Genomic DNA, 21,154 nt, shown 5'->3' with positions numbered 1-21,154 from the left:
TAGCTTTCTGCCAGACCACAACCCTTTAACCCTTTCTTTGGTCCATGCACTGTTCTAACCCTTTGCCTTGGTCCTTGTGTGTCTTGCAGGTCTTTGGTTGGGCCGGGCTGACGGGCCTTTGCAGTATCTGGTTAATCACTCAGAAATGTCACTGGTTATGTCGCAGATTCAGATTCGGCTCACAAAATCGTTGTTTTCATTGAACTAGTAGCATCGTGGTAGAACCGATGTGAAGTAAATGTAAGTGCATTGTGCTGATAATACCTCTTTTTCACTCTTTCAAACTTGAGGTCAACATTTGAACACAATTCTTTTACTGTTTTGTATTAATAAGTTTACTTTTAATAGTTAATAGTTTCACTTTAGAAACAGTTTTGAGTATCCGTATACTACTGCTAATATAACATATAACATTGTACTAAATGAGGGGTTACTCTTAACATCGGGGAAATACAATTACCAAAATATATTTTCTAAATATGCGTATTTGAAGCTTGCTTGGACATAACCATCGAGTTTATAAAGTAAAAGTGTGGATTTAGTTAGCAGAGGTATTTCTGTAACGTTGTTATAAATTAATTTCAAGTCTTTAAACAGGGAATTACAGTCGTCCTCACGGTGGGAGGGACACACATTAAGATTCAACTCTGCTTCCAGTCGGCTATCCACTCGCGTTTCACTAAAGAAGAGTTTGGTTTTGAAGTAAACTGCAGTCTGCAGAGACCTGAAGCCCCGCCCCTTCTGCTGTTCGTACGTTTATTCAAACTTCATCCATAATGTAGGTGTTCTGTGTCTAAATTGCCCCCAAGTAATACACCTGAACTCACTGACATATATATTCCTTATCCATCTCTGGGGAGATTATTTACCTTCTCCACTGCACAGAATTATCTAACCTTCTTCTCTGTAGCTGACTCTTTGAAGAGCAGAGAGAAAAGTAGAGAGAACAAGTATCTGTGTTTCCAGAGATGTGGTATCCCATTCAAAAGATGAGTGTGAAGTTATAATGTATAATGTAGATTTTTTTCAAAACTTCTAATTCTCTGTGGGTTTTTGAGCATGAGCCATTTAATCTATTTTTTCAAAAAGAAATGGTGATTATTGCAGCTTTCATATTTGTTGGCAGCAGTGGAACTCTCTATGGCACCGAGATGAGAGATGTCGCAGTCTTTGGTCCACACACAAGACTTGTTAGTGGATTTTTGGTTTTGGTCTTTTCATGGGATTGGTTGACAATAAAATATGAAATTAATAGAGGAGACATTGTACATGACACATCGAGTAAGTGAAATATTGTGTTGACAATGCATAGCACATCTCCATCTATTCACTGAGTTACTCACGTATTCATTACAAATGTACATTTACATTTACATAGAGCCACATGAATAAAATACAAAAAGAAATAACAAATGTATACCCAATAAAGACATTCACTGAAAAAAATTATTCTGACCCCTTCAAGGTCATTTCACTGATTTTAATATGTTAGTGAATCCTACTTATCTTTTTGAATTAATCATAACTCATACTTCCATGGTTTACGAAAAGCTCATTTCCTTCATTTAAAGGTAACATGAAAAAATTATGTACATTTTAATTCCCACATTCAATTTCCACATCTCCGCATGTGCGTCCACAAGCCCCGCCCCCTTTCCCCCCTCTGGGCGCGAATTTCTTCCATTTTGAAAGCTGTGCTGTATCTCCTGCTGTCGGGTTCCCAAAGCGCTCCGTTTTCAGTAAGTACACATTTTTACTTCAACAGGATTTAGTTGCCACCAAGAAAAGTAGTTAGCTAACGTTAAGGCTGTCTGCTGTGTCTTACCTAATGAGGCCTACTGCTGCTAACGTTAGCTCAATGTTGCCTACCATTAAGGCTAGGTTAACATTAGTAGAATAATTTAAGTGAAAATAATTATCTAACTGGATGCTGCTATCAAGATAAATGCGTGATGCACCACATGCTTTTCTTGGTTGACTTTCTTGTAAGTTTGTGGCCACCAGAAGTCGAACCCATGCAAATTGACTAGCTAGCTGTTAGCTAACTGATGTTAATGTACTTTAACTAGCTAACGTCAATAGCTTGTAGCTTAACCTTCCCGGCTTCCTCGGCTTGTAGAAAGGTTTAACGTTATGGACCGACTTTAAGTATATTTTTTTTACTTAAATTTATCAGTGTGGTGATATTAGGGGGAACAAAAACTAAAGTTAAACATTGTTTGCTACTCTCTGGCGCCAAATGGGTTAATGTTACCGCAGCCATCATAACGTTACCCCCCTCGTGTCGAAGGTAAAGAGAAGGTCCTAACGTTACGGTAAGGAGGCCAAACTGTTGCCTGAGTTGTCATTCTTGCAAAAACAGAGTCCCGCGTCGCTCTGCTCAACTCTTTTCGGTGCGAGTATCTTTTCACTTTCTGGTAGTTTTTACTTGTTTATACACTAATGAGCCAGCGTTAGCTTAAACATGTAAAGGTAGCTCTGAAAGCGCGGAGGAAATGAAACGTGTAAGCTGCAGCTGCTCTGTAGAGGAGGACAAGCATGGTTGATATATGACCAAAGTTTGAAATTAACTAAGGTAGCTTACCCACAGTATTTTGTCTGGTAATAATTCAGAATTGACACTAATCATCAAAATATATATATTTTATTTATTTTTTATTCCAAGACATTGTACAGGGGGTTATACTTCACCTATTTTGTAAATAATGATGATTGATTTAAGAAACCTTTCTGCCTTTTGTTGGTCATTGCTATAGTAATAATAAGGCTTTATTTAAATATGAAATGAGTTTTTTGGGATCTGATTTGAGTCGTCGACAAATTTACAATTCGTGAATATTTTTTTTGCAGTTTTTTTCTATCTGATGTTGGTGTGACGTGGAACAGGGCCTAACTCCTTGGGGACCTCGTATTGTTTTGGTAAGTACATTTAACAAACACACTTTTCACAGGTATGCTGACCCCAGCAGTACTGCTCAGGATCAATATTCTGGAACGGTGTGGTACCAATGGCCTAACTCTATGTATTCTGTCGTTTTGTTTTTTTGATAGAAGTTACATGCTGACTTACAACGCATTACAACCATCCCACTGGAATCTACCTTCATGGCACAGTTGGAGAGCCATTTTGCCCAACTGACGTCTATCTTCCAGACGAAGGTCTGGCCAGAAACTAGCTAAACATATAAAGATCCTGCAAGAGGTAAATATGTATACCAATTGTCATACTGTTGAGCTACTTTATGAAATGTGCCTGTCTACTACCATTAGAGCTCCATTTGCCTCACTACAGCCTGGATTATTTTCAAGGTGCACATTTACTCAAGGAAATCCAATGCCATGGCATACAGGTTGGACAAGCAGGAAAGGAAAGAGCAGCACCTGCCTTGAGCAAGGCCAGCAGGTCAGACTGTGGTTGTATAATTCTCTAACTGTCTTTAGTTAAAGATGGCAGTTCATTTACACACAGTTGTGGCGAAGTTTCTCCTGTGTGCATTTCCTTGACAAGTTGTTCCAATGGGCGCTTTTCATCTTAAATGAAGAGGTCAAATTTCATGTATATTTGTGATGATTAAAAACATTTATTGTTGTAAGTTATATTGTACATTTAGGTTTAGGTAGGATATAATATAAATATTGTTCAATTTATTGAAATTGTTGTACTTATTTATGTATTTCTAATTATTTAATAATTGTATTGTATGTGTCTTTTACACAGGAGACAAGTGATGTCAACCTTAAATCCTCATGCTGTGTTCACACCAAAAGCGGTGCACATTTTTTGTGCGAGTAGATCTCATGCAAAGTCAATGTACAGACGTGATTTTTCGGCGGGTGGCGCACAAAATATTTTAACGCTTTTGGTTTGACCGCAGCATAAAGGCTCTTTGCATCCACCTGGGTGAGGATGAGAGACAGCTCGGATGAGGGAGTTCGGGAGTATATGGTAAGTCATTTGAATTGATTTGCTAGTCACATGTTATGTGTTAAGATCATAATGTCACCCACATCAATTTTCAGAAGTTCATGTTATAATTGACAGTAGGTTGAGAATATTCATATGAAAATGAACTGGCTGCACAGTATTGTGAATAGGTACCCTTTTCTAAACATTCCCTGACATCCAATACTTGATCAAAAACAGTATGGCTTTGTGGTCTGGAAATGAAATCCAGAACTGTAAAACAACATGCTCCATGAAAAGGCTAAATCTCTTTAAATTGTTGTATCTGTTTTATTCAAATGAACCAAACTGTTTAAAAGAAGAAGATACCCTAACTAACTAATATTAGTCCATCTCTTAATCTTATCTGACCTATGGCACTCAGAACGAAGCTCAGTCATTCCTATGTAAATCTTTAACACCTCACAGATATATTGTTTTATTAAACACTATATATTTTTTAGGGATTATTATGCAATGTTGATACAGTAAAGTATACAAATTTCATGAATACGTTTTTTTTTCTCTCTCCTATTTTCTTTAAACATACAGGATATCGAAGGCGACATCCTGAGAGACCTGCAAAAGTGAAGCATGGGCATATGTCATCAACAAGGAGGAGAAACGGGATATTGTGATGACGTTGAAGGACTAATCATCCTCGACAACTGGATCTGTGGCCCGAGCTTGTGCAAAGATTCTGGGAGTCATCTACGCTCTGAACATGGCTTACCCCAAAGAGCTAAGATACTATTATGAATTCATTCAGAAAGTGCTCTTTCGAATGCATGGTGAAAATCTTTCCCCCCCAAATCCTCGGATTAAAGAACAACATGTATGCTGGACTGTAGGAATTCTTCACCCGCTCTTGTAAACTGGTGCCATTAAAGCGAAAGAAGAGTACGAGTCGACATAATTAAAAACTGGGGAAACGATGTGGCACACTGAAAATATGATGTTTGTTATGTTTGTTTCATTTATTCAATCTATTTTATATAACCCAATATCACAGATTACGAATTTGCCTCAGAGGGCTTTACAATCTGTACACATACGACATTTATTCATGTGACAGTCTCGGTTTTATATTTGTTTACATCCAGTTGTGGAAAAGAATGTGGAAATATGTAATTTATTGCTGTTTGTTTCATGTAACAATGTGTGGAAGGTTAGTTTCCCCATTGCTCCACAGATCTGTTCTGATGTTTTCATTGTCATAGTTCATTTATAGTGGAGTAGAGGCTGATTGGTATGTGAATTACATGTAGGAATACTTCCATTGGTATGTTTTAATTATTTTTTGCTATGAAAGGCACTGTAAGACGTTTTTTATGCTACACTGTTTAAGTGGATGGTGCTATTACATTGTGTTTCAATGAGATTAAGTACGAGTTGTATTAACATGCTGTTTGCTTTATTTGAATAAAAGAGTATACTAAGAATGGCTCATAGTTATTAATTTAATGAAACTCAATTTTATTATGTACAAATTTAAACAATAAACTGATTTGCGTGTAAACAAAAAAAATGGTTACAGATACCTAATCCATTTGAGTAAACTGAACACAACATTTAGTTGGAATTACTTAATAAATTTGAGTAAACTGAACATGGGTTTAGTTGGAATTACTTAATAAATTTGAGTTAGCTTTACTCAAAATAGTTGAGCAGAAATTCTAAATAAAATTAGGCTGAAATTAATTGAAAATAATTAGTAAATCCAATTAGTCTGGATTTAGATAACATTGTTGTGTGCAAAAACTTACCTCGAAAAAATTGAGTGAATTCAACAAAACATTTTTAGTGTTGGTGTGCTATGACATAGCCACAAATTTCAAATACAATTAGTTTGCATCCTATTAAAAATATTGTTTTAACCTCCAATAAAACCACCTATAATTGTATTATAATTGAATCCAATCTTTACCCTGACCCTCCCATCCATTTATCTAAATGATATACATTTTTTCACATTCACACATTCATTTTCATTTGTCATTTTAATTCACTCTTCAAACTCTGTCATCAAATCGTACGTTGACTTCATATGCATACGTGAAAATGTTGTGAACACAGCATTGGGATCAGTGTGGAACATCTCCGCTCATGACAGCACCGAATGTGGATTAATCCGCTGCTGAAAATAGTCCCCAACAAATGCACTATTTCTCTTTCTGTACGAGGGACCTTTTCTAAAAACTACAGGAGCGAGCACAGGAAATGACATCTGTGACCTTCAGTAGGAACAATGGGCTCTTACCACAGAGTCAGGACAGGGACGTGAACGTATTGAGACGGGCTGACGTGTTATCTTTGCTGTTAGTGATGAAATATTGACTATCACCATGCTTCATTCTTTAAGTGCACGATGATTAACAAATATAGAAAAGGAGTGGTTAACATTTTTTTTACAATATGTCAGACACATTATCCATGATGCATGTTGACTTCATGGTGTGTGTGTGTGTGTGTGTTGCGCTTTGCAATGCCAATAAACACTGGTCTCCAGACATTTACATGTGCGTATAATTACACTTCAGTATCATCAGGGACATCAAACCAGCAGCAGCCATCACAGAGTCACCTGTCCAGACATACATGATAAATGGTGGATGATGATTCTGTTCAGGGCCACAGCAACGCCCCTGTGAAGATGGCTTTAAACTGCTCCGCCATGTCCCTGACTTGAGTGGAACGGGATTCCATGATGAGGTTTTTATTTACAAGAGGGAGGAATAATCTGCCTCTCTTGTTGTGTCATGCCGGGCTGCACATAATCCGTGTGTGTGTGTGTGTGTTTCCCTCCCAGGAGCCTGTAGGCTACAGCCTCTCTCTCTCTCTCTCTCTCTCTCTCTCTCTCTCTCTCTCTCTCTCTCTCTCTCGTGAGGATAAGTGCACACAGCGCACGGCGCATCGCGCACACAGGCGCGTTCCTCTCCCGCAGCCGCCGCGCGGCAGAGAGCGTGCCGCCATGACCGAGGACGCGTCCATCCTCTGCTGAGCAGCCATGCGCTGCCGGCCGGGCCGAGCCGAAAGGAACCGAGCGCGAGGGGCTTTTCAAGGGACTCACCTGTGGATTAGCGCCGCCAAGATGCCTTATTTGACCAAACCTCTGATTCTCCTTCTGTGTCTGGTGGTCACCGGCGAATGCCGTAAGCACGGCCACCGGGTGCGGAGGTGGACCGGCCCCGCGGAGACCCAGAAGCATGGCACGTAAGTGAGCACACGTGTAGAAGGAACGCGTTGGAACATGTGCAGATACCCAGGAGTTAAAGACGCACGGGTCCATTGATTTGGCATTATTGTGGATGATCAGTGCACATGGTGATGGTTTGAAGATGCTTGGGAGCAGCGGAGCTCATGGATCACTTGGCATATCATTTGGAATCATTTACCGTTTCCCTAATTGTGAATATTATTTAATTATATTTAATTTAAAAAAAATCCCAATTAAAGACAACAGAAGTCAATTGATCACCGGCAGTAGTTAAAGATGCATTATGGACTATATGTTGGGTGATATATGTGTTTTATCAAAATGGTATGAAAGCCAAGTTTGAAATGTAACTTTCTTGACAACGTCTTTTATTTTTTTTCTCAGTAATAATTTAGCCATCAAATGATGTATTTCTTTCCTGGTTTGGTAGAAAAGGTATCAGTCTGAAGTTTGCGTACTGCAGAAATAAGGTGTGTCACAAGTGGGCTTGGCTTTATTGCAGAATGATGACATCTTGGTCATGGAACAGTTTGTGTATGTTAGTAGGATTTCTAGCAATAGCCCTATTGATTCATACATAGGACTATGCCATAGGAGTGGAAATCTTAAAAATACAACAAACGCACACACACACACACACACAGACACACACATGCACACACAGTGGAGCTGCATGAGTCACAGACCAGGAGGACTTTGAGGTTCAGAAGGACTCTTTGACATAGTGTTCGAGACCTCCAGTTCGTCGTTCAAATGCTTAAAACAACCAGCTGTTATGTTCATATAGGCAAAAGCCTCTTGTGCCTGTGGGAAAATGCGACATTGATGCAAATCCTTGAAGGGTGGAGGCCAGGGTTGATAAAGGGGCCAATAGAGCTCTCACTTTACAGCCTGGGCTTCAAGAAAATAGGTTCCCACAGAACAAAACCTCCATCGTCCATTCTGTTTCGAGAGATATGTATTCATCTCCCAGATTACGTTTGTTTTTCATGTACGTTTCTAAACAAAGACAGCGGCGTCCGCAGGAGGAGGACAAGGTCAAGCTAGATGGTTAGGTCAACAAACACAACTGTCACCCAGAAGACCTCTGTTTGAGTCCTGTGTGAAAACCTATTTTAATTTACGTCTGTAATTTAAATAATGTAACAAACATTTTGACTTAATTTAACCTAATCATAGTATGGATTTGGCCATGTTTCCTAATTTTTGTAAATTCTTTCATGTTTAAAAACTATGACCACATTCTGGTAGAAAACACGCATTCCCTCTGAACGTAGTTGAGAATGCAGTTTAGTGCGTATGCTCTGACACGGTTGAACAGCACTGCTCTAGCTCCTCAGCTTTGGTTTCTCATTACATGTCCACTTTTAGTTATGATTATTCTCTTTTCTCTAAAGTCTTAGGGGTAGGGGTTTTCTTTTTATATGATTCCTATTGTTGTATGTTCTAATAGCCTTAGTTTGGAGGAAATTGTTGTAGTATTTGGAGGATCTGGGAATCAAATGCCAAAAACAGGCAAGGCTTTTATCAGGAAGGTGGACGTGTGTTCTGTAGTCCAGCATGTGGTTCAAATTCAGGCAACAAAGGTTATGGATTTGGTTGCATGCTCATCAACATATTATTCTGCATTAAACCACAGTGAGCAGCATCCCTCTGGTTCTGAAAAGTGAAACCAATAATGAAGAGCCTTAAACCTGCATTCTTTCAACTGTCCATCAGACTCCTCTGGTTGTATAGAAGTCTATGCTTCATGTGTTAAAGCTGCATTCTCTCCACTGACCACCAGGGGGCGACTCCTCTGGTTGTATAGAAGTATATATAAAATGACTTTACTTCTCTTAATTTATTCCCTCAGTAAACATTGTAAACATGAGTTTATGGTCTCAATCTCTAGTTTCAAGTCTTCTTCAATACAGCGCGATGTTCATTTAGTAAATGATGGTCATTTAGAGTCAAACAGAACATAAAGCAGAGTATGCTTTAGGGCGGGGCTACAAGGTGATTGACAGGTCTCTACCACAGCGTTGTCCGGTCTGGGAGTTGTCCGTGTTTTGTCTTTGAACTTTAACCCTTTCACAGTGTGTTTTTACTTCATGAAAGGTAATTGCCAGATTTTGGTCGCCTACAATTGATTTATTCAGCATTTAGTTGTACTTAGCTCCACCCTCTTGTGTCACTTAAGGTTGTGAAAAAAACTAAATGGCGATGGCCAAAAACAAAGATGGCTACGGCCTTAATGTTGAATTCTAGGCTTCAAAAATGTACACAGAATAATCATAAAAAAGTTTAAACATGTTGTTGTCACGGTGAACATATAAGATCAGATATTTTGACAGAGCTGTAAGTGAATATTTCACGAATACGCTCAGTGACAAAATTTTTGCAACTTTCCATTCATGTTAATCGAAGATATCTTCATGTTGCAAAATGTGTTGTATATGAACATACTCTTTGGGAAACGGGGCTAGACAGCTGGTGGCTGTTCCGCCACCTTTGCCAAGTGGTGGTTATGTCAACCATCCAATCATCCATGCTTCATTAAGTCTGTTTGGCCTTTTTATGGCTAAATCTGACCAAACCACTGCGGTGAGATCACAGATGATTATTAGTAATCATTTTTGTAAATATGATTTGCAAAATGTATGCAAGGAATTTACTGACATTGTTGTCCTGCCGATGAAGGGTTCTAAACAAAGTACTTCAGAGGACTCGTTGGTATCAAACCACCAACACAGCAGTTACTTCTCAAAAGATAAAGTCAATCCTGAGGAGTTCAATCACAAGGTGAGCCGTGATAGAAATACCTGAGCAAGCTCATCACAGCAGCTCTCAGAGCAGAATAACAGCTTGAGCCACGAGTAAATATTAATCAAATGTTTCTAATTATTGTCATGCGAAACACAAATTACAAAAAGAGATGAAAAGACGTGATGCTCGAGCGGAGCGGCACGATTGTCTCTTGGTTTCTGCTTGCTGCCAGAGAGATCACATGTGGGCGGAGCCACGTCAAGCCCTTCTGTCCTCAGAGGGGATTTAACACAAGCAGCTCCACCGTAAGACACACAAAATACCACTATCACAACGTTCAGTCAACCAAGGACACAAAAACAATTTTTTGTAGTGTGCACATGCTTGAGCACATGGTGGACATCGACATTTCTAAAACTCTACCATGAAAAGATGATTATTTTCTGTGTGAGCTCTTTGACATTTTATAGAATTTTTGGAACGTAGGCGTGAAAAGAAAAGAAAGAGATTTTTACTGAGGTGAGAAGAAAAGAAACGGCTTGTAAATAAATGATCAATTGATGCAATTCTTGTTTTCAGTTCTCGAACCAGATTGAATCAGTATTCTGTGTCGGTGCGTTGCTTTTTATCTCTTCAAAACAAAAAATTCTACATTTGCCTGCCCTCTAACCATGAATATAATCTTCCTCTAGCTCCTTGGCAAAGAAGCCTCCAGATGTGACCAAGGCTCGCAAAACAAAGACGGAGCAACTGCTCAAAGTGGACGATCATGACTTCACCATGAGGCCGGCGTTTGGAGGTGGGTGTGGAATGCTCTCCTGTCATCTTTAGATGTGATTTCTCTGTTGTATGCACACTCTACAGGCATTTATTATCAAGATCACAAACACAAATGGACACAAACTCAATGTCCACTTGATCACATCACATCTCAACTCCACTACTGATGAGGACCATGAGTGATGTGGTCAAAAGCTCTGGAAAATGTTGTAAGAGGAAGAAAACAAAAGTCTCTGTTTGAAACAGCTATGCCCTTATGACTCAGGGGTGGTCATTTGTTTCTGGGGAAATTCAAATTAACATTTTCAGATACTAAACTCTTATTATGCATGGAATAGAAATAGACACTAAAAAGCTGATTTAATTGAAATGTCATTGCACGATACATCATGCAGAATGCATTTGGTGTAGTCCTGGCAACGGGGACGCTGGCGAAACTTAACAGCGCTCCTTCTAGGACTTTTTTAAAATCTTTTTTACAATTCAACATTCATTTTTTAAAATCTTTTTTACAATTTAACATTCATTTAAATTATTTTGTATTTTATTTAACAGCCATTCTTCTGACTTAATTATTCTGCAAATCTTGGATTATTTTTTATTTTGTGATTGCCGTTGGCTCCTGCTCTCCACCACTGCGATCTGGTCAACTGGCGTTGGCTGGCTAGCCGACAATCTCTTGCTGGCTAGCCGACAATCTCTTGCTGGCTGGCCGACAGTCTCTTGCTCCATGCTGTTGCTCTGAGGCTGGTCGCCTCTCAGCGGTCCTGGTGCTCCGGTGGTCCGGTCCGTGGTTGGCGATTGCGTCCTCCCCGGCTGGCGTGGTTCTGCAGTGTTCCACCTCGTAGCTCCTCGGGCTCGGCAGCTTCTCTGCTCCTACGTTCGTCTCGGCCATCGGGGCGCTCAGACTCCTTCGTCGGCCCCGTTGCATCAACAGAGCCTCCCGCGGAGGGTTTGTTTGCTCCTGGCATGATCGCTCCACGCTTTCCATCCCCTCCCTCTGGTCGGCCGAGCGCATCGCTGCAGCTCGTCATCACAACAACAGTCCCCAAGAGCGAGATGGTGGCAACGAAATTATGAACTGTTACAGCTCCCCTAGCACCCTCTACTCTTCCTGCTGACTCCACCCCCAAAACCGGACTGGTACACCTTTTTATTACCTCCAAGATGTCGTCCTTTTATGCAGTTCTTTGGTTCCCCTATTTTAGTTTGTCTGTTCTGTTTTATTTTGTATTTGTAATTTTCTATTCCTCTATTGTGTTCATTGCCTATATGGCATTGTCTCCTTTGCCTCATGTATATTCTGAAATGTTTACTTGTATTGATGTTATGTTTTTACCTTGCTTCTATGTAGAGCAGTTTGTAAACCCTGTTTTTAAAGGTGCTATATAAATAAATGTATTATTTCTTTTTGCAAATATGTTTACACTTGTCAACAGAATTCTGCACGAGGGATTCAACTCGGCGGGTCAGGGACGATGTCCTAGTGGGACCTCTTACTGGTGCCAGCTGGCCTCACTGGGGTCATTTCTTTTATAACAGGGGTATTCGATTCAAATTCAGCGAGTTAGACAGAATGTCCTAATGCAACATCACAATAACACTTAACTTGCGCTATGATTTACTGCCATCAAAATAAATAAATAAAGTTGAATTGAATAATATCCCAAACATTGGATGAATTATAAATAACATATTCTCTATAATTTAAATAACTTAAACAAGGGCTAGATACACATTTTCAAAACATAACAGAAAGCTTTTGAAAAATGTGCAACTTGAAATGTAGCACCTTAATTTTAGAAAAAATAACTGAACTGAATTGTCTTTACCCTGCAGCTTTAAATTAATTTAATTCAGGTGTCAATCAAAAAATCCACGATATTATATTATACTCATCTTCAAATAAGAGAAAATGTGCAGGGACTTTATCTGTCGTTATTAAACCTCTTGTTCCAGCTCTATTCTCCTCTCTGTTCACATCATTGTTGGTCAGTGAATTAATGGATTATGATTCTGATCATATTGAGCTCTGAGGGTTATTTCATGTGACTTCATATATGATGTCAGTGGGTACATTTGTTCTAATGCAGGGGTCTCAAACTCAACTTACCTGGGGGCCGCTGGAGGTAGAGTCTGGGTGAGGCAAGTATTAAAAAAAAAATGTACAACTGATCCAATCTTCTCAATTTTTATTAAGAACTATTCAGAACATGAACGGTTGAACGGGTTCTTCAGAATGTTCTTCAGAACATGAACGGTTGAACGGGTTCTTTATAATGTTCTTCAGAACATGAACGGGTTCTTCATAATGTTCTTCAGAACATGAACGGTTGAACGGGTTCTTCAGAATGTTCTTCAGAACATGAACGGGTTCTTCAGAATGTTCTTCAGAACATGAACGGTTGAACGGGTTCTTCAGAATGTTCTTCAGAACATAAACGGTTCTTCAGAACATAGGCTTATCTTGTCTACTCTTTGCTGCCAGAGTACTCAAACGCGTACCAGTAAACCACTTTAGCCAAAGAAAGTGTTCGACATTTGGATGCGGTACTTCCGCGTTGAGCGGCCGTTCTCCGGTCACATTTCACGGATTTCAATCCGGTGAAAGTGTTTGAAAATGGAACGCTGCACTTAAGGCGTGCGCGCCGAATTATCAGAATCAGAATCAGCTTTATTGGCCATGTGTGTGTGCACATACATGGAATTTGACTCCGGTTACACATACGCTCTCGTCGTACATACATTTAAATTACAAATGACAGGATAAATATAAAAAGACATTAAAGACAACAGAGTAGCAACATGCATGTACACTATAAAAACAACAACAGTGACAATGAACTGGGGATGTAGTGCAGAAAGTGGTCATAGTGCAAGTAGTGCAGATGGAGGTGATTAATTGTTCAACAGAGTGACAGCCAGAGGGAAGAATCTGTTCCTGTTTCTGGTGGTTTTGGCTTACAGTGCTCTTTAGCGCCTACCAGAGGGGAGGAGTTGGAACAGCTTGTGTCCAGGGTGTGAAGGGTCTGCAGTGATCTTTCCTGCCCGCTTCCTGACTCTGGAGGTGTACAAGTCCAGGATGGAGGGCAGGCTGGAACCAATAGTTCTCTCTGCAGACCTGACTATTCATTGTAGTCTGTCTCTGTCCTGTTTGGTGGCCGATCCAAACCACACAGTGAAGAACAGAGAACAGACTGGATGATGGCGGAGTAGAACAGGATCAGCAGCTCCTGAGGCAGGTTGTACTTCCTGAGGTGGCACAGGAAGTACAACCTCTGCTGGGCCTTTTTCCAGATGATGTTGATGTTGGAGGCCCACTTCAGGTCCTGGGAGATTGGGGATCCCAGAAACCTGAAGGTCTCCACCGTCTTAACAGTGCTGTTAAGTTTGGTGATGGGGGGTAGTGTTGGGGGGCTCCTGATGATGTTGTTAAATGCTGAGCTGAACTCCACAAACAGGACCCGTGAGTATGTCCCTGGGGAGTCGAGGTGTTGCAGCACATGGTGCAGTCCCATGTTGACTGCATCATCCACCGACCTGTTTGCCCGGTAGGCAAACTGCAGGGGGTCCAGCAGGTGCTCTGTGATGTCCTTCAGGTGGGTCAACACCAGTCTCTCAAAGGATTTCATGACCACAGACGTCAGGGCGACGGGCCTGTAGTCATTCAATCCTGTGATGGAGGATTTCTTGGGGACCGGGATGATCATGGAGCACCTGAAGCATGATGGGACTTCACACAGCTCCAGTGAACGGTTGAAGATCCTCAGTGCCGTAAGGGGGTTGTTTGGAAGATGTGAGAAAGATGCAGAGAGTGTAGGTGGTTGTTTGATGATGGGGCAGTTGGGGGGTGAGGGGGGGGGGGGGGTGGAAGTGGGCTTATCAAACCTGCAGTAGAAGACATTCAGGTCGTCAGCCAGTCGGTGATTGTCCTCAGTGCGGGGGGATGGTCTCCTGTCATTCGTGATTATTTCCAGGCCTCTCCAAACTGAAGAGGGGTCGTTTTTTTTTTAGCTCTTCTTAGCTACTTTGATCTCCCTCATCAGGGTGTTTCTGGCCTGGTTGTACAGCGTCCTGTCCCCACCTCTGTAGGCCTCCTCTTTAGCCTAACGAAGCTACCTGAGTCTTGTAGTGAACCAGGGTTCATTGTTGTTGTATGTGCAGAAGATTTTAGTCGGCACACACATGTCCTCACAAAAACTAATGTATGATATCACACTGTCAGTGAGCTCATCCAGATCTATAGCAGCAGCCTCAAAAACCAAGCAGGACTGTAGCTCCACCTTGGCCTCATTGGTCCATCTCCTCACCGTCTTCACCACAGGCGTTGCAGATTTTAGTTTCTGCCTGTAGGACGGGAGAAGATGAACCAGACAATGATCAGAGAGTCCCAAAGCTGCACGAGGGACTGAGCGGTATGCGTCCTTTAGCACAGTGTAGCAGTGGTCCAGTGTGTTTTTGTCCCTGGTGCTACACTTAATATGCTGTCTGTATTCAGGCAGTTCTTTGTTGAGGTTTGCATTTGGGCACTTAGATGAACCCACGTCCCTAATTTGAAAAAGGGCAACAAGGGAATAGATCTTCTGTGAAATGTTCTTCCTCTGAAGTTGGACCCTGTTGTAGTCGTCATTTAGTGAGGTCGCCGCCACCCCGTTCAAGCGATTGCAACTTCGGATAAAGACAGCGAAGGTGGCAGGAGGTGACAGTGGAAATAGGACTACAAATAGCCCCGGTACAGGCACAAAGTACCAGCCCAGGATACACGGCTCTAGTCGCATAAAGAGTCTCATACTCCATCCTTTTTCCCTAGAATGGTCTGACCCCTCAAAATGTGTTTATACCCTTAGCTATTTTTCTATTGAATAATGCTTTAACATGGTTTTTCCATACATTCAGGTGATCAGTTTGAAGCATCGTTGTCCATTGACCTTGACGAGTCATGCTAACCAGCCATGCTAACAAGTCAACTAGCATGCTGCAGCCAAAGATGCTCTATGATAACAATGACGCATTACAAGGTTCAGGTGGTATGAACACTTACTGTCTTCAGGTGGTCATGGCGTGCTCGTCCCCCCGTCCCGTCTCCCCCTCGTGTTTTGAACGTCATGTGTATGGATGAAAGCAGATTATATTATATTCGCATAATGTATTCATATTTTCTTTTGATAACATAAATTCTTTACACAACTAACCGCTATATTTAACATCATGAACATTGGTTTGCTGGTGGGTACTGGACAAACTAAGTTGCCAGATTTCAAGCGAGTGTGCTGAGACTGCGAAAGGTCTGGGACAAAGTTAATTCTCTCCTGATTTGTGCTTTTAAAAAAATTACATTTCAGTGCCAATGCCCCGCCTCCTAAAGTGGCAGTAGCATGTGATACAGATACCTGAAACTGAGTCTCTGTGGGGTGTCTCCTTTCTGGACTGTAACTTTATGGGTAACTTTAGGATTTCTGTTCTGCGCTTGTGAATAGTAGATAGTTTGGGTCACAGGGCATGCGGTTTGGGATCAATACATTTACCTTTCCAACCATAGTACAACCCAAGTTGGGTACATGTGCCAGACATTACCATATTGAACAAAAAAGTCTGTGCCTTTACATTGCTGTTAGCTTGTACTAACAAGTTAGGAAAGCATTTCTTTAAACCATCAAGGTTTGCTGACAAAGACTTTGATGGTTAAAATAATGCCTCTTTATGGACAACTAGGCATTACCTTTTAAGAAAGCTTGCAACTTGTTGCTCAAGGATTTCAGGGTTGTGGTAACATAAATGCTTCCTCAAACAAGTTATTATTGCACTTATAGCTGTAGAACTTTTAATATTCATATATGTTCTAGAAAAATGGGTTAGAGTTAGGGTATATCCTGAAATACAGACTGCTATGGGCAATGTCTCCAAAACAATTGATCCAACATTTCCCATAATGCAACCAATGGCCTTTTTGATCAGTCCTGCCCTGCTAGGTAAACGGCGATGACTTACAAATCTTAAATCCCCAGTTTGTAATACAATGGTTGATCACTAATGGTGATTAGTAGTACTGAAGAGTACATACTGTGTACACTGCAATACATTTACATTTACATAGTTGGAGAAATACACAACCTAAAAGGTCTGGATCAAAGTCAGATGTGGCATGTCTTTCAGTGGATAGAGTGTGGCTAACGTGTGGGGTGTATTTTTGCTCTCAATCCTTGGCAAAATAACACATTAAGCTGGTTGTTAATCCATGTGGAAAGGAACAAGGGAGAATGCCCATCGGCCAGATCATTTGATGTATGGGCTCGGAGCGACTCATAGTATGATCTGTCAACTGTATACCAAAGCCACTGTGTGCTTTTCAGAAAATGTGGTGGCTTAGCAGTGTTGTGGATTTACTGGAGGTCGCAAGATCAGGTGGGGTTGTTTTGGGCTGCCTATTACTTAAATATATCCTCTACCTAGCACACTGCTGGATTCAATGAGGGTGGGTCGGTCTTGGTCTGAGTAAAACAATGACACGCAACAAGCTGTTTTAAAACTTCCAACAAATACCTTCTTTCACTTGAGCTAAAAGCTGTAATATTTTCCTATTAACACAATTAGATGACTGGGGTTATTGTAATCGGAGAAGTGCAACCACAAGAGAAAATGTTATAGACCAAGGGTCTCACTCAACTTACCTGGTGGCCGCTGGATGAGTCTGGGTGAGGCTGGGCGTTTAAAGTATTTTTTTTTAAAAGTACTGATCTTATCTTGTCAATCTTTATTAATAAAAATTCAGAACATGAACGCTTCTTCAGAAGATGAGCGGTTGAACGGGTTCTTCAGAACATGAACGGTTACTTCAGAACATAAACGGTTCTTCGGAACATAGGCTTCTCTTGTCTACTCTTTGTACTCAAACGTGTACCAGTAAACCACTTTAGCCGAAGAAAGTGTTCGACATTTGGATGCCGTACTTCCGCGTTGACCGGGCGTTCTCAGGTGGGGGTTTCGCAGACTTCAATCAAATGAAAGTGTCCGAAAATCATGCGTGTGAGAAAAACGCCCGGGCCGTTAACTTTGATGTCAAGTAGGGGACCACAAATATCAGCCGCGAGTTTGAGACCCATGTTATAGACCATTTCCAATACTAAATATAAACATTCCAGATGTGTCCCAGTTTATTTCCTATTTCAGCGCACGGACCATATAGAGAAAGGAAGGGTCAGTATGTCACTGCACTCACATTAGATTGTAATAGAACATTATTGGAATCAACAACCATCAAACTGTTATGGTGTTTTTTTGGGAGTTTTTCCTGATCCGATGTGAGGTCCTGGGACAGGGATGTTGTATGTGTACAGATTGTAAAGTCTGTACACATAATAATATGTAATTTGTGATTTTGGGCTATACAAAATAAACTGAATTTAATTGAATTATAATCAGTGAGTACCTCTCGGCCGCTGCTCTGAGGGTCACTTTTATAGTTTTGGACAGTGTGTTTGGCTAAATGAAGCTCAAGCAAAAGTTCAGTAAGGAAGACACTCTTTACACTCTGGTTCATTCATTAGCAGTCTCTTAGTCTTGCAGTGATTACTCCATCAGCTGATTGGGGGCTGGCACAATGAATGAACCAATCAGAGGCAGCGCAGTTCTGTAAGCCAATCACAGCGTTGTTGGCAATCTTTTAAAATATGTTCTCTCTGCTGCTGTCAGTTGTCATTTCAGCTCAAACCGATGCGACCCTCCTCCACCCCAGGCTCCTCCAATCAGCGTTACAGCAACTCTCTTCTTCACCACCACCAGTGTCTGGACTCCATGGGGGTTCTGCCTTTGCAGATATCAGCATCTCTACCCCTTGCTTATCCTAATTCAGGATGGAGTCCAATCGCCAAAGACTTTGCACTATTCCAAAATAATATATTCTGTTAAGAGGCTCTCAACTCAAAACTATAAATAGCCTATAAATAACATGGCATAATATCCAAACATTAAGGCTGTAAGTGCTGCTGCCACAGTTTGATGTCACAAGTTCCAAGATTCAATTAGCAGATTGTATCACGCTTGCTACTGTACATTAAATAAACATGTAACACTCTATTGATTATGATCACTGCCCCTTTATCATTCCAAACCAAGTTAAATGCTGTCACTTTTAAATGTGTGCCTAATTGAATTGGCACGAGAAGACGTTCAGCTTATTAAATGCCAACAGCAGAAGTGTGTCGTTTGTTTTATCCGCGATCACCACAGGGTCATGCTATCCCTGTTTGTCATCTGTGACAGGACATGAACTTACAGTATTAAACACCGTTTATGCTTCCTTTTTTGTAGCTTAAGCTTTAAACATAGTTCACTGATGGATGGGTCAGTAGCACCCAGATACCATCTGTTGACATCGGCTTGATTTGAGGTGGCTGGAGTTGAGCTATAGCTGCTAGCTTCCCCCAGTCCAGCAGTGTTAGCCTAGCCTAGCTCTGCCTCTGGCTGCACGGCAGGCCCCACTCCAGCAGAGATGAGCAGATTAAGCTGGCAGCGGTTCCTCCTGTTTACAGTTTAGATTAGCACAGGCATCAATCTGTTACGCCATCAGGCAGCTGTTACCCGGCAATGACACTGCTAAAGAACAGACACAGAAAATGAAACAGGGCCCAAAACTGTCTCTAAAGAAGTGCATCCAGTCTTGCTGAAGGCACTTTGATATTCTTATATTTTTGTGCATTATGACAATTTAGTCTTGATAACACTATTTACTGTGTATGCCCACGCATTGTATTGAACATAGTGCTCCGTGGACAACTTCCTTTACTCCTGTGAATTGTAATTTAGGTAAAGAGGATTTCCTTCAGATTTCAAACTTAATTGATGTTCTGGCCAGAGTCTGCCAAATGTTCCAAAAGTAGGTGTTAAGTAAAATATTATCAAAACAAAATAAAAACATGGATGAAACTATGGTAATATCACCCAGATTTACAAATGCTATAATTTTTCTTTAAGGCTGCAAACTCACAGATAATTCTGCAATTCCTCTCAGCACTACAGAGGCAGCTGTGTTCTATGAAAAAGCCCTCATAAAACCACTGCACACTATCTGCTCAGCAGCAAACAGCAGACACACACACACACACACACACACACACACAGAGACTAGCTGGCCTCACCAGGCTTTCAAATGACTCTATAATGTAAATCCATCCGCATTAGTATTAGACGGTGAGAGCAACTGACATAGTATAAAGAGAGAGAAATTCAGAGTAGAGCGGGTGAGAGGGGAGACGGCTCAAACAAACCTTTACTCAGAAGACCGCTGTTCATGTTCCATGTGAAGCCAAAATCAATGTTGATTTATTTTCAGTTTTGAGAGTGAGAATGTTTTGGATGAACATAGTTGAGTATTTAGCAACTAAAGAGACAAATATTTTCTCAGGAGGATTTACAATTGTAAAGCCCTGTGAGGCAAATTTGTAATTTGTGATTCTGGGCTATACAAAATGAACTGAATTGAATTAAATTAAAAGAAGGGTGACTTGTGTTTACAAGGTGGATACAAACATGACTCCAAATGACTAATTATGCTGGATGTACGAATGAAGAGAAGTGCCAATACATACCGACAGTCTAAGTCCATAATTTACCAAATGTGTGTGAAAGTTTAGCTTGTTGTGGAGTTCTGCCAAAAAATTAGAAGAATACAAAAGATGAATTCAGCTTTTTGTAGCCGAAATAATGTGTTTGCTCATTCGCTAAAGAGCCTACTTTTGGATGCAACTAGGCAACGGTCTGCTCAAACCTTCACCAGAACAAATTAACAGGACATACATTTTGTATTTAGAACATGTTTTTCTGCCTGCAAGTGGCCAAATAAATAAGTCCATAACATAATGAACTAATTCAGCTTTAAACTAGATGTAACTTTCACTGAACAACATAACAGCATACACATGGTGTGAAATATTTTTATTTTTTCAGTGTGCTGTTGTCAATGTTGTGCCAGTATGTGACACAGCATTGGCAAGGATGGCAACTTTACCAAATATGGCACAACATTTAGTGCCTAAAGTGTTGATGGCAGCTAATGTGGCAACTTTTAGGAAACCATCACAATTGGCTCCACCCTCTTGTCTTTACAAAAAACACAATATGGCAAAAAACAATATGGTGTCAGTCAAAATGTCAAAAAATCATCACTAGTCCACAAACCAATAGGTGACCTGAAGTTGACTACGTCCACTTCTTATTTACAGTCAAGGGATTCTCCCAGGACTTTTTTTGTGGAATGTGTCAAAACCAACCATTTTGAACGTGATAATTTAAAAGACCATTTCCATCTTATTACATTACATTACATGTCATTTAGCTGACGCTTTTATCCAAAGCGACTTGTGCATTCAACCATGAGTACAAACTCAGAACAACACGAATCGAGAAAGTACAATTTCTTCAATAAAGTTAAACTACAAAGTGCTATCAGTAAGAGCCATGCTGCTAAAGTG

At 40.7% G+C, this 21,154-nt stretch overlaps 1 protein-coding gene and 1 long non-coding RNA gene across 3 annotated transcripts in view; both read left to right on the top strand.

The window, feature by feature from the left end:
* The first annotated feature begins 1,699 nt into the window (after positions 1 to 1,699).
* LOC117751297 overlaps positions 1,700 to 21,154 on the top strand; it is an 830,737-nt gene continuing 811,282 nt past the window's right edge. The window contains exon 1 of the long non-coding RNA XR_004611863.1: positions 1,700 to 1,739. This is a non-coding gene — a long non-coding RNA (uncharacterized LOC117751297). The remainder of the gene's footprint in view (positions 1,740 to 21,154) is intronic.
* Positions 7,035 to 21,154, top strand: part of gabrr2a (gamma-aminobutyric acid type A receptor subunit rho2a) — a 57,499-nt gene continuing 43,379 nt past the window's right edge. Inside the window, exons 1-2 of one of the 2 annotated variants that reach the window (XM_034563057.1) lie at positions 7,035 to 7,149; positions 10,597 to 10,707. In XM_034563057.1, the coding sequence (XP_034418948.1) occupies positions 7,035 to 7,149; positions 10,597 to 10,707 (226 nt within the window). Of the gene's footprint in view, positions 7,157 to 10,596; positions 10,708 to 21,154 lie in introns of both variants that reach the window. The other variant, XM_034563056.1, reaches the window with a different exon arrangement.

The sequence above is a fragment of the Cyclopterus lumpus genome, chromosome 22 (genome assembly GCF_009769545.1).
Source record: "Cyclopterus lumpus isolate fCycLum1 chromosome 22, fCycLum1.pri, whole genome shotgun sequence".
Lineage (NCBI taxonomy): Eukaryota > Metazoa > Chordata > Actinopteri > Perciformes > Cyclopteridae > Cyclopterus > Cyclopterus lumpus.
This window is presented reverse-complemented; position numbering and strand designations above follow the sequence as displayed.